The sequence below is a fragment of the Andrographis paniculata genome, unplaced genomic scaffold (genome assembly GCF_009805555.1).
Source record: "Andrographis paniculata isolate CXL003 unplaced genomic scaffold, ASM980555v1 Contig64END, whole genome shotgun sequence".
In the NCBI taxonomy this organism is placed as follows: domain Eukaryota; kingdom Viridiplantae; phylum Streptophyta; class Magnoliopsida; order Lamiales; family Acanthaceae; genus Andrographis; species Andrographis paniculata.
The window spans coordinates 2,973,868-2,987,216 of NW_026137600.1; the positions used below are offsets into that span (position 1 = coordinate 2,973,868).

The following is a 13,349-nucleotide window of genomic DNA, read 5'->3' on the forward strand; positions in this document are numbered from 1 at the left end:
ATGCAAAAATGGAGGGAGGCCCATTATGAGTTGCAGTACCTCAATTTTCCTTTTTCCGATATATATTCAGAAAAACCACATTCGACTCGGTTTTTGGTCCTATCACAGCCCTCGCCGACCGCCTACGCTACCTCATCGCAGGCCGCCCGCCCGCCGAGCTCCTCGATTGCCACCGACTCTGCGAACCAATTTCGTCGCCTCTCCGCCGCTTGCTTCTGAGGTTCAATTCTTGCTATAACCTTTTTCATTGTTCCCAAGATTCGTGCGAACTCAATTTGTGCCCTAATTTTTTCTTGTTTTCGGAAAATTTTTGTATCTATTTGAAAGTTTGATTTTAGGGTTTTTATTTTGTTGTGTACTTCATTGTTTCAGGTTTCTTGAATGCGCGCGAATTTAGTTTCGATAGATGGTTTCTGAAGATTATTATTATTGTTTCGTTGTTTGTTTTTCGGGTAAGTATTAATCTTCTTGCAAATTAAACTGGTTCACTTTTGTATGGCTGGCGTTTGGTATCTTTAGGGCTCATGATTGTCTTGTTTGGATAAGGCTCAAATCTTATTATCGTTTAGTTTTCTGTTGCAATTTTTGGCTTTATTATGTGTGATAAACCCGTTGTCTGGCTCTGTTATTGTAATTGAGACTTTTTTGAGTCAAATAACTGTTTTGCCTAAGTTTGGGCTTTATGTGTATCCATTGGATTATGTATCCTGTGGATGTTATTTGAAATTCGACAAATCGCAGCTTTCGGACCTGCCAAAAATGCTACATTCCCTTTTAGTTCACAGCCGTTAATGTTTTCCTTTGGCCTACAACTACATAACTTGAATTTGATGATTTAATTTCATATTTGGCTCTATGCTGCTTCTATGTGGAATTTGATTAAACAAGTCATGAACCAAAATGGAGTGATTCTAGAAACAAGCTAAATTTAGGATTGCAAGGAGTGTAAAGAGTAAACTTTAAAATATTTATTGCTTTGGTGCATTATGTTACAGCAAACCATGGAATAGACATAGTATTTCATTACCCTATGCATAATAAGGTAGACTTACCACAACTTTGGATCAAACAGAATGAATCTTAGTCAAATAAGGAAATATAATTAGCATAATAAATATAAAAATAGTTGAATTCACAACACGGAGAGAGTAAAATTAAACTTTAAAATATTTATTGCTTTGGTGCATTATGGTTACGGATAACCATGGAATATACATAATATTCCATTACTCTATGCATAATAGGATAGTCTTCCCACAACTTTGGATCAAATTACGGAACGAAGTCAACCAGGGAAATATAATCTATCCTAATAAATAAAAAATAGTTGAATTAGCAATAATTTTAGGTTGTGTGTTCCAACTTGAGCGAGCTTTAATTCTCTTGTTGGCCAGGGATGCTCACTTTGATACAATTAGAAAGTGGACCGAGATCATCTTTTGGTGCTATGTGTCAACCAGTCGTTCATTTAATGCCAGCTGCCATATTTTGCTATGTTTGTATTTCTATAGTATTAAATAAAGCTATTAGTTCCGATAAAAAAAGCTATTCGTTGACTAAAAGTGACTTTACACCTAGAAAGTTTGTGGCAAAAGATTTTGTAGGTCAATATTTTTGAATTCTCTTTAAGAGATTTCATGGAGGTATGGGAGCTTTGGGTCTTCAACTTCCTCAAGGGTTAGGGACCACAATTATAAAAGGGGCACAATGGCATGTGCCATTACAAAGGCATCGAGGCGCACAATGATGTCGCTTATGTTGCTCTCTTTTTTCTTTTTAGTTTTTTAAAATCTAATTGAATGTTTTTAGGCCTTTTTTAGCCTTGAATTGTCTTTCCACTTCTCTCCTGATAACTCTTTTGTTCTTCACCTATTCCTTGCTCCTGCCACTCTGCTGCCGCTTGCGACCATATAGCTGCTAGTGAATGCGCTCCTGCCCCTGTGTCATTTACAACTATATAATCGTTAGTTCTAACACAAAACCTAGAGGGAGGGTGGCCGACTGTTCTTAGCTTTAATTGGTTGCTAGGCTAACAATCGAATCACATAGTTAATATAACTCCTTGAGGCATTGATTGCATGTACACCTTTCTCAACTGTTGAAGGGTCAATGCAGAATTTCCTTATAGCTAACAATGCAAAAAACAACTTGCTTGCACAATGACTCAATATCAAGAATGATGAAAAGTTTTCAGTTGTATAGTCATATAGTGACAATTTAGTATCATTTGTATGCTCCCATATTTCATATGGCATCAAATTATTTTGAATAATTGTAAAACCTATGATTCTAGTTTGTTTTTGGTTTTGTTTTGTTCTTCTCCTTTTTAATATCCGCTTTGTTTCCTGCTCTAGTTCATGCATGTGTATAATTTTATAAAGCAATGCTGTTGACATTTATTATATGGTAGTGATTTTCTTGGTTTTGTTCATTGAATTTCTGGAGATGCAAGGAAACTTCTTGATGTTTGCATGTGCTGCTTGCAGGCATAAACTTTCATGTTGCATTAATATTGCTTCTGATGTTCTAATTTCTGAATTTTGTCTGACTCAATATTATATTTGTTTGATGCTTTTTAAGTCACATCACTATATGCATGCTAATTTTGTTTGCTCACGCTCCCATTCTACTGCATTTTACATTGTTTGTATTGCTAAGTTGGAGTTTGTCTTTGAAGGTATCTAAAACAGTAAACCTATTCAAACTTCAGACTCCCTTTTTGATACTTTCGAAAATCTTTGGTGGGAGAAGAGAACTGCAAATGGCTAGCCTCTTGTCGGGTGAACCCTCCCACCATGGGCCATCCGGAGGAAATTACAAGGCTTCTCAGGTAAAGCCAGAAGAAGGTGGTGGACGTTGGTATTTCTCAAGGAAGGAAATTGAAGAGAACTCTCCTTCTAGACAAGATGGCATTGATTTGAAGAAAGAAACTTACCTGCGCAAATCATATTGCACATTTTTACAAGATTTAGGCATGAGACTTAAAGTGTAAGTTCTTTATTATTCTTGTTCTTTTTTTACCTTGGTAATTTGTGAAGGATGTGCTAAGCTTCTTTTTATTTTTAGCCCCTTATTAATATGCTGATGTCCGATTTTCTTTGACTATAGGTGATCTTGATATGTGTAGTTATATACTTCTGTTATTGAGTTGCTTCCTGTTTTATGGAAGAGGAGCATGTGAATAGCCTTGGTTAAGAAAAAGATACAAGTAATGACATACATATCATTTGTTGTATTTTATGCTATATGGTTTAAATTGATGTAAGTTCATAAAAATATGGTGTCTATGATATGTATGTGCTGAAGTGCATTTGCACAAGTATTTGCTATTTCATAATTTGTGAAGGATTTGGATAATGTATCATCCAGATTCTATAGTTCCTGGTTACTAGAAAAAATTCTAAATTTTAATAAGCCTAGGTAATTATTGGAATACAAGCCCATCCCTTTAACTGTGGTTGTCTGGAATATGTTTATGCTTTCTTGACTGCACTATTCTTTTGCAATGAAATAGTACAGATGTAAAAATCTATGCAAACTGAATCCAATTTACATTATAATACAGGCCTCAAGTGACAATAGCAACAGCTATTATATTCTGTCACCGTTTCTTCCTTCGACAGTCCCATGCGAAAAATGATAGGAGGGTGAGTGGTTTATGTTAACCTTTTGTTATGTTATTTCAATTGCTATGTTGTTAAGTACTGCCTATTGACTGGTTATCGTGTTACACTAGAAGCATACTGTCTTTTGATCAAGCTTAGATTTTTATTGTGCCTTCGTTAGATCATTTCAAGCAGAAAATTACTTAATGCTTATTGATGTTGGAAAATCCAGATTCTAGTGAGACTGTTACTTATATTTGCACCATTTGATCTATGGCCACAAACCATCTTGAGATGATCTTGATGAGCATGCTTTTTCATTTTACCTTTTGAATAGCATCCAGGTTTTGTTCTTAACTGTATACTGCTTTTTTCAAGAGTTGTTCACTACAATATAGCCTGTGCCACTTTTTTTATTTTTATTAATTTTCAACCCTGAAATAAGCCAAGATGGCCAAAGCCTGTGGTCTACCTTATCTAAGCACATTGTTTGATAAGATTTCACTGTTCATTTTGCACTTGATATATTATTGATTTCAAGTGAGTGACAGTGATGTAAAAGATGAAAAAGCAAAACAAGGTATTGACACAGTGCACAATATTTTTGGCAAAAATCCAGTGACAACCTACAAATTGATGGTGTTTTTGCACATTCTTCATATTCTGTACATGTTACAAAAATGCAAATACAAATTGGAACTCCTGGTGCAATTTTTGTAAAGGCATCCTGTAAGGATGTCTTTCTTCTGTATTTGGAATTTACGCGATCATATAAAGGGCTTACTTCTCATGGTGATTTGACTTTTGTTTCATGGTTTGGAGAATTTGTAGCAATCTGAAAGATGTGCTTATAACTTCATATGCTTAGATTTGGTTATTTCATTTAGACCCTTGAAACACCTTAAATGTATATCTTGATAGTTGAAAGAAAATTTTCATATGCATTTTGTAATTCTAATTTCATGTCGGTGAAATTGATCTATTGCTCATGATATTATTAATTTGATATTTTTTTTAGGTTCAACTTTTCACCACTAGCACTCTGAAATCATGAAAGTTGATGTTTTGTGCATCTTTTGCAGACAATTGCTACAGTTTGTATGTTTCTAGCTGGTAAGGTTGAAGAAACACCTCGTCCTCTAAAAGATGTCATTCTTGTTTCGTATGAGATTATTCATAAAAAGGACCCTGCAGCTGTGCAAAGAATCAAGCAGAAGGTGGCGTAAATTGTTCTTTGTTGGCTTGATACTGCTCAATCGTGATTTCTTCATATATTGGTTTTAGGAGCTTTTTAGATCACCCGTGGTTGAAAAATTGTGACACTTGGGTTCATGTGTTTGTATGATATTTGAAAAATAAGCTCCAAGGTGTCTTTATTATTATTATTATTATTATTATTATTATTGTTATTATTATTATTATCAGAATCCAAGGCGTCTTTATTAATCAATACGATATGTTGGTCCTTTGTGCAGGAGGTGTATGAACAACAAAAAGAACTTGTTTTGCTGGGAGAAAGGGTTGTTCTTGTTACACTTGGTTTTGACCTCAATATACAGCATCCATACAAGCCACTTGTTGAGGCAATTAAAAAGTTTCAGGTTGCTCAAAATGCACTTGCTCAAGTTGCATGGAATTTTGTCAATGATGGGTATGGAATACTTAACATAGCTTTAAACTTATCGCTTATCCATGGCCTTTCTACCTCTTCTCCTTTTGACCCGAGAAAGCGGCATGCAGGCTTCGAACATCTCTGTGCTTGCAATTTAAGCCCCACCACATTGCAGCAGGTGCTATATTCCTAGCTGCCAAGTTTCTTAAAGTAAAGCTTCCATCTGATGGTGAGAAGGTTTGGTGGCAGGAGTTTGATGTCACCCCACGCCAATTGGAGGGTTGGTGTCCTGCATGCCTTTTGGTTGACTGTACAGATTGATTTCATGATGTTGACTAGTATCAACATCATGCTTTCATGAGCTAATTCTCACCCCTGTATAATAGTCGACCTTTCTAGAATATTTTGGTGCATTAAAATAGCTTGGCTTTCTCATTGATATCTACGTTATGTTTTAATATTGGATTTTAGCGAGGTAAATGCTAAGTAACAAAATAGCATCTAATGCATATTATGAACCCCTTGCACTGCAGTTTTTCTTTTCTCATCATATCTCAAATTACATTGTATATAAAGGAGAAAAGGGAGGGTCAAGGATAGCAATTGATTTAATCTGTCGTGACTATATTATTTTGCTACAAGTTGATTTATAATATTTGATCTCATTTTAACTGTACGCTATCTGTTCTTTGCAGAGGTCAGCAACCAGATGTTAGAATTGTACGAACAAAACAAAAATCCACAATCCCAGGCCAGTGAAGCTGAAGGGAGTGCTGGAGGTAGTCAGAGACCTTTTACAAAAGGCCCCGGCAACGAAGAACACGCCACTGGTTATAGTTCTTCCCATGGTGGTGCTTCTTCAAAGGCATCATCTTCCAAGCCAGCACCATCAAAGCCAGCTCCAGATCCACAAGATGCAAATAATCATCACGGACCATCCAGAACCTCCCAAGCGCGAAATAATGATTATGGCAGTGCTGAAACCAGTACCAATCCTGAGCGTCGGGGAGATGATGAGTTTAATGATATCCAACACCATGGGAGAGAAGTGGCTCCTCTGAAGGGGAATGCAGGGGAGATCCAGAATAGATCGAAGTTAATGGAAGGGCATGGCAGTGATGATCAGGAGGGAACTGTTGTGCAGATTGAACCAAGGGATGCAGGGGAAATGAAGGATAAATATCATGGCCGAAGTCTTAACAAGGATAGTAAAGTCAGTCAGGCACCCCATGATGCTACAAAAAAATTGGACAAAGAAAAGATAAAAGCTGCTTTTGAACGGAGAAAGGCTCGTGGCGACATAAATAAAATGGACCCCATGGATGAGCTTGAGAGGGAACTGGAGGATGTTGAGGTGCCAGGTGAGAATGAGAAGACCAAGCGCGAAAGGAAGCAAAGTTGGTCCAAGCCTTCGAATAGGTCGGAGCATGAGAACTCTCACCACACAAGATATGCCAATGAAGGTAGAGATGATTTTGATGCTGTGGAAGAAGGGGAAGTAGCACCATCCGAGGAAGTAGACAGGGGATATCGATCACCTCGAAAGAGAAAGCCGGGTAGCCCGTTGGAACGAAATGGATTGGGGAGGCCTGGATATTCTGAAAGAGACCACAAAAGGCATCTGCAGGAGAATCATGTTTAACCTCTCTGTATCCTGGACTAACTACTCGAACAGTTCATATGCATTTATGTGTTATATCTATTGGTGATCTCAGTTCTGCATCGGTTGGGAAATTGAAGAGAGAATACAAAATAAATCTGTCGAAGTTTAACAAGAATGCTGTTATATTAGACCAGAGTGATGACAGCTGGTAGTTCGGGTTTGCTGTTTGCGGTTTGCCTATTTTGACTGGGATCTGAAGCTTATGTTGAGGAACCAGGTAAGATGTTTATGTAAGTTGTCTTGGCCGTAATTTGTATGAATAGAGAAAAAGCTAAAGAGAGGATGCAAGGAAAAAGGGAACAAAAAATCAACTAAAAGAAAATTCAAGTTTTGAACAGGTTTGTGACATTTTAAACAAGCATTACCTGTTGTCATTTGGAATTCATAACCCTTTTTAATGATACCGTGGTGATTGTCTTAAATTTAACTGCAGAACATCGATCCCTTTAGTTGTGGTTGTGTTTTCATTAATTATGTTGGATAATTTTTGTCGCTACTTATGCCTTTCGTGTTTATGATGTGTTTATTTTCGAATCCCATTGTCTGCACAACGGTTAATGTAATCTGCTTGTATTAGCGTATATATTTCTCTTGAAGTTGTTGCAGTGAGTTGTCTTACAGTATCAATAGCGATGTCTTCAGGAACTTTAGAATTTTAGGGTGAAAATGGTTCTTAATCCCATGTATTATCTGCAGATTGTGATAAATCCTCATTTGAAAATGTCATGATTTTCCTCTATATGGTATATATGTTATAGATGCTAAACTTGCTTCTTGTTGTTTATGGAGAATAATTCTAGTCGAAGTAGGAACATCGATTATGATTATATTCAACATTTATTGATAGTGGTACAATAACTCTTCCACCAATGATAAAACACACCTTATAGTGTGTATCATTGGCAGGATTTGCCATAAAATTCCCAGCTACAATCTATCTAAATGGAATTTGAATCCATACTGGACAATCTTCTATGAGAATGCCTTAACTTTTTCCTCCTCATCATAGCCCATCTTTGTTTCACATTAAGAGCATCACCTCTTCGATCTAAGTTTTCGGCATAGTTTTCTTCGGTGTTATCAGTGTCTTTGCCCCAACTTGTCCGAATTCTGGCAGCTTCGGCCAGGAAGTCATTAATCAGCATCTCGGTGGTCTTTGTAGTGATTCCTCTTAGGTACCATGATATCGGCGGGGGAGGGACAATAGATGGTTGTATAAGTTGCTCTAACCTCAGCTTCGACCCGATTCTTCCCTTGCCTTTGGTGCAAGAAATGTATTCCTCTACTGAGTTTGGTTTTGGTGGATGACATAGCTCATGGTCGACGAATAAAGGTTCGATCTTCCAGGAGCCTTCGAACTTTTCCATGAATCCTGATTTGATTTGTTTGAACTTCATCTGATCATCAAATAGAATGAGGAAAGAAAGAAACCGAATACAATGGTTAATGATCCTTGAAGGTGTGTTTGTTTGGGGGATTTGTCCCAAAATTCACAATTCATCCAATTTTTTTTCTCCAAATATATCAAATCAAACACTTATTTTTTATTTTTTATATTATATTAAAAATCAAATTTACATTCAAAACATTACATCAATATTTATTTATATCACATCATACAACTATTCAAATTTAAAATTTTTACTATTCAAATCTCAACTCAAAATTTAAACCCCCAAACAAACACACTATTCGTGACACAAACTAGTTAAGTTTAGTCGAATTGGTCGGGACTTTGGAGTGTACAATCCTCGGAATTAAATGTTATTACCGTGTGATCTTGTCTGTTCTGGTCGACCAAGACATGGACAGAGATTGTTCCCGACCACCAAAGGAATCTCCAAATGGCTGCTTGCTCTACTTCGACAACCTGCCTTAGTCCTTCATCCACTATCACTTTTCTGGATATTACTTCCTGAGTTTAATCAATTGTTAAACTAAGAATCCGAATGTCATAAAAAAATTGCAAGCATGCCGATGACATCCGAAAGCCCAAAATGATGGAAGTGTAGAAATCCATGGAAACAAGGCTTCAAAACTATTATTAGTTTTACCTTAATGTTTTTGAAAACTCTTTTGTTATCGCGATCGGTGACAATATTGTATATTGCATCGGGTGGTAATCCAACATCGACCCTCAAACTTAGATTGCAAAGTGAACCTTTAGGTACAGTGACCTGCAAGAATGTTGAATAGGGATTTAGATAGGAAGAGTTTAAGATCAATTTAGTGGATTATAGCACGAAAATCATAAAATCGGGTAGATTCTAAACACAAATTACTAGATGGTTGAGGCATCATCGTCTTCACCTTTATATCAGGAGGATTTTCCGTCCATGCCGGATTGTCTTTCCAAGCATTCATTTGCTTCTCTAAACTCAACTCCACAGAAGAAGACAACTCCATGCTGTTTTTCATTGGATGCTCAGAGGATGTTAAATAGTCATCTCTCTTTGATGGTTTGAAAGGAAACTACAGCAACATACAGAGTGTAGATTAAATAATAAATATCTAATCCAATGGATATAATCAAATGGTAGCAACTTAACTAAATAATACTATCAATAAAAAAACATCCTCTCAAATTCAAGATAGACGGACATAATATATAATTTTATAGCTGAAAAACGAATATAGCAAAATCTTAAAATTGGAAGACCTTTACCTTTACCTTTCAGATTAAATGTTCTTGAAAAATGTGGGTCTAACCATATTATATGTTGTAGAATTTTAGTATTAGCCTATTAATAGATGTATTAATAGATGTAATATATATAGGATATCTAAAATATAAGAAATTTATTTCAACAAAAACAAACAAAACTAAATTTCTTTTCCTCTAAACAGAATTGTTTAGCAGAGTCTTACTTGAACAATCTGGCGCATTCTCTGCGGAAAAGAGGCAAAGTTCTTCAAAGCATCACTGACAAAATTAGGATATCCGCCATGTTTGTGACCTGAATTGTCAGTGCTTAATGTAGGTGTTTCTGCTTCATCCATCATAGCCTAACCTAACCTGCTTCACTGACATAATCAACTAATCAAGTTTCAGTTTCCTGATCGAAAGAAGAATCTGAAATGGAAAACGAGAAATTGTGCAGCTTCAGCTCATCTCAATCGTTTCGCACTTAAGATTAAAACTGAAAGCGAAACAGCACTAAAACATTGAAACTACGAATTCAGCAATAGAATCAATTCTAAAAGTATGAGTATAAAGTAATCTAAATCTCAGAACACATAATATAATCTCCAACTGAACTATCCAATAAAAAAACCGAAATCTGGCAACGAAACCCTAATTGAGGGAAAAAGATAACAACAGATGTTTGTTCAATCGGAACGCGAAATTGAAATAAAACAGAGATCTGTAGTACCGTTGAATAGCGGAAGTAGCAAGATTATAGCATAGCAGCGGCTCCAATGGCCCAATTGCGAGAAACTTGACTTTAGTTTCGTTGGAATTGGACGTGGAAAGGATCTTGAAGAACTGAAAACTTGATTGATATTTGGATAGAGAAATAGTTGCGAGCAAGATGTTTGGATATCAATCAACTACACAAGTATTTTATTATTAGCCAGAATTAGAAATTGAATGAACTGTTTGGACGATGGAATTGAAGACGGATGACACTGGTACGAACTGCCATCTTTTTAAAAGACCATTTTACCCTCAATTATTTCTATTTGTTTCGCCTTTGCCCATTCAGTGTCCACCATCCTACGTGGCATCGCCAGCGTCTTTGTATACAAATTGAAATTCGTGTTTGAACTGGCCTCGTTTAATATATATATATTTTTATTTATTTAATTTTATTAAAATTTAAATTGTCATTAATAATTATTTCATTTTTTGTTAATAAATCTATATAAAGTGTTTTGTTGTTCTAATATAATTGACCATTTTCATTAGTTATACAATATTTTTAAAATAATAATATTTACTTAATTAATAATGAGTTACGACATTCCCTTAGTCCCAAATTTTTTTTATTTTTAAAAAAATAATCATACATTAATGTCAAAATAGTCTTTAATTTTTACTTAAATTATAAATATACCATTATACATATAATTATTTTATACAAATAGTCAAGAGACAAAAATGTTAAAATCTCTCGGACATTTTCACTGACTAATAAAATATTTATTCCTACTTATGACCGTAAGGTAATGGGTTTGGTCACCTGCTACACATGATTCTCCTAGTGAGACTTGCCTGTTGGGCTTAGTTTGTAGGATATTAGGTTCGACTGGAGATTTACCCAGTGCGTACTTCCGGGTAGCAATTGCGGGTTTCCACGTCATCAAAATAAATAAATAAAATACTTATTCCTTAATCTACTACAAAACTCCAAATGACTTATTTCGTTTGGGACGGAGAGAGTATTATTTTATTATTTTTTAGATAATTAATAATATTGATAGTTGTAAAATATATTTAATATATATTTGAAAAATTAGAATATATATTCTAAAAATGATATCACAATAAAAAATATTATAATATAAATATTATTTTGCAAAAAATAAAATTTCTTACTTATCATACAAGTAAATAAAAAATATTTCTATTTATTTTTAATTAATATAAAATAATTTTATAAAATAAGTAGAGTTTTAAATAAGATAAAAAATAGTTGGTTTTCAAAAGAGATATAAATAAAAAAGTTTTGAGTGAGTTTTATATGATTTATGATTTTATATGTTATGTAGTTAATTAAATTAGATTTATATTAGTTAAATATGTTTTGATTTAATAAATTTACCTAAAATGTGCTCACTTGACCGGATTAGAGTTTAATAAAAAAAAGAGAGTAATAATTGTTATTTTTTTCTTTTATAGTTAAAAAAAAGTAGAAAAGTATAATGATTTTTTTTTATTTAAGAAAAAACAAAAATAATTTTTTATGACAACCAAAACATAAATAAGCATAAATTTGAACGAGTATATATATAAATATTTACGTAAAGTAAGTAGTGATATTGACATTTTTTAAAATAAAAATTAATATATACTATAATTGTTAAGAAATTTAAAAAATATATTTATTTTAAACACTACATCTCTCTAAAATATATACAATATGATACTGAAAAATAAATTTTTACTCCATTCGTCTTATTTCAAATGGTTCATTTATTTTTTTTTTTTTTTGTGGTGGATTAAAAAATAATATTATTTCCGTCATAAACTAAAGGGCTTTTAGAATTTTGTAGTAAATTAAGAAATAATAATATTTTATTAATTAGTGAAAATATGTAAGAGGTTTTATATTTTTGTTATTTAACTTTATATATAAAGTAATTATATGTGTAATTGTATATTTGTAATTTAAGTAAAGGTATTATAGTATTAATGTATAATTATATTTTTCTAAAAATAGGAACGAAATATTTTGAAGTATGACAGACGAAAATGGTAAAAATAATATTTTGAATTTTGACGACGGAGAGAGTATATTTTATTGGGTAGTGAAATTGTGTAAGGTAATTTGATATTTTTTCCATTACAAAGTACAAATAAAGTAATAGTAATATGTTTGTAATTTGTGTAAAAATAGGAGTATTTTGGTATTTGTATACAAAATATTTTTATTATATTAGGATATAAATATTTTTTAGTGAGACATGTTGGATTAAAAATCCAATTGTGGATTAAATGTAACTATTTGATCTATTAATTTATTGGACTTAAATGTGTTTAGTAAGTGCGGGCTCTAATGTGCAGAAATCCGGTAAATTATTAATTGGGTGATGAGACCAATTAATAATAAGGGATATAAATAGGGTTGTGATCACAGGTTTAGACGCAACAACCATTACGTTCAGAAACCCCAGCGGTTTTCTCAAGAGGGGTTGCACCATAAGCTTGAAGAACACAAAATCCTCTGTCAATTTGCAGATCTGAATCCGACTATGCTGAGTAATAAGGTTAGATCTAATTTGCTTTATTCTTATCTCAATTATTACAACACGGTAGATTCAGGGTTAAATTCCTAATAAGTTCCAACAATTGGTATCAGATCCTTTCCAAGTTGAATTATTGGGATATTTGGTTTGGTTAGATCAATTATATTTAATTTTAATTGAAGCGATGCGCATTAATACATCAAGTATGCGTGATTGATTATTAAAGACATTCATTATTTAGCCATTGTGTATATCAGTGGTATGTTTCTTGTGCTGGTGTGAAGTAGCAATTTCAAAATTAAATGATATTGGATTTGCATAGTGATTCGTGAACGACCACATTGTATATAAGGATGTATATTTATATATCTGTGCATTGATCAATTAATTAGTCGGATTATTTATGTGGGTATACTGACTTGATTAAACTGATTATTCGATCAAATTGGACATTGAAATCACAAAATTAGATCTGAATCATTGCAGATTTTTTGTTTACATTTATTTATTTTATTGTTAATTTTGTGAATAATAAGAATGTTAAATTTTATTCTTATCC

At 33.6% G+C, this 13,349-nt stretch overlaps 2 protein-coding genes across 7 annotated transcripts; one reads left to right on the forward strand and one right to left on the reverse strand.

Annotated features, from left to right (window-relative positions):
• The first annotated feature begins 94 nt into the window (after nucleotides 1-94).
• Nucleotides 95-7,378, forward strand: LOC127261707 (cyclin-T1-3-like). 3 transcript variants are annotated; one of them, XM_051290006.1, is made up of 8 exons: nucleotides 95-220; nucleotides 373-452; nucleotides 2,678-2,988; nucleotides 3,566-3,647; nucleotides 4,688-4,822; nucleotides 5,081-5,256; nucleotides 5,346-5,497; nucleotides 5,913-7,378. In XM_051290006.1, exons 3-8 carry the CDS (start codon nucleotides 2,762-2,764, stop codon nucleotides 6,857-6,859), a joined length of 1,719 nt encoding a protein of 572 aa, XP_051145963.1. In that variant the 5' UTR covers nucleotides 95-220; nucleotides 373-452; nucleotides 2,678-2,761; the 3' UTR covers nucleotides 6,860-7,378. The 3 variants fall into 3 exon arrangements, with proteins under 3 accessions (XP_051145963.1, XP_051145964.1, XP_051145965.1); XM_051290007.1 differs by having other exon boundaries at nucleotides 2,711-2,988; XM_051290008.1 differs by lacking the exon at nucleotides 373-452.
• Nucleotides 7,379-7,686: 308 nt separating this feature from the next.
• Nucleotides 7,687-10,476, reverse strand: LOC127261708 (uncharacterized). 4 transcript variants are annotated; one of them, XM_051290012.1, is made up of 6 exons: nucleotides 10,255-10,476; nucleotides 9,749-9,896; nucleotides 9,191-9,352; nucleotides 8,935-9,057; nucleotides 8,652-8,795; nucleotides 7,687-8,277 (listed from the first exon to the last, which is right to left on the reverse strand). In XM_051290012.1, the coding sequence occupies exons 2-6, from the start codon at nucleotides 9,881-9,883 to the stop codon at nucleotides 7,819-7,821; spliced, it is 1,023 nt and encodes a 340-aa protein (XP_051145969.1). In that variant the 5' UTR covers nucleotides 9,884-9,896; nucleotides 10,255-10,476; the 3' UTR covers nucleotides 7,687-7,818. The 4 variants fall into 4 exon arrangements, with proteins under 4 accessions (XP_051145969.1, XP_051145967.1, XP_051145968.1 ...); XM_051290010.1 differs by having other exon boundaries at nucleotides 9,749-9,917; XM_051290011.1 differs by having other exon boundaries at nucleotides 9,749-9,953.
• Between the last annotated feature and the right edge of the window lie 2,873 nt (nucleotides 10,477-13,349).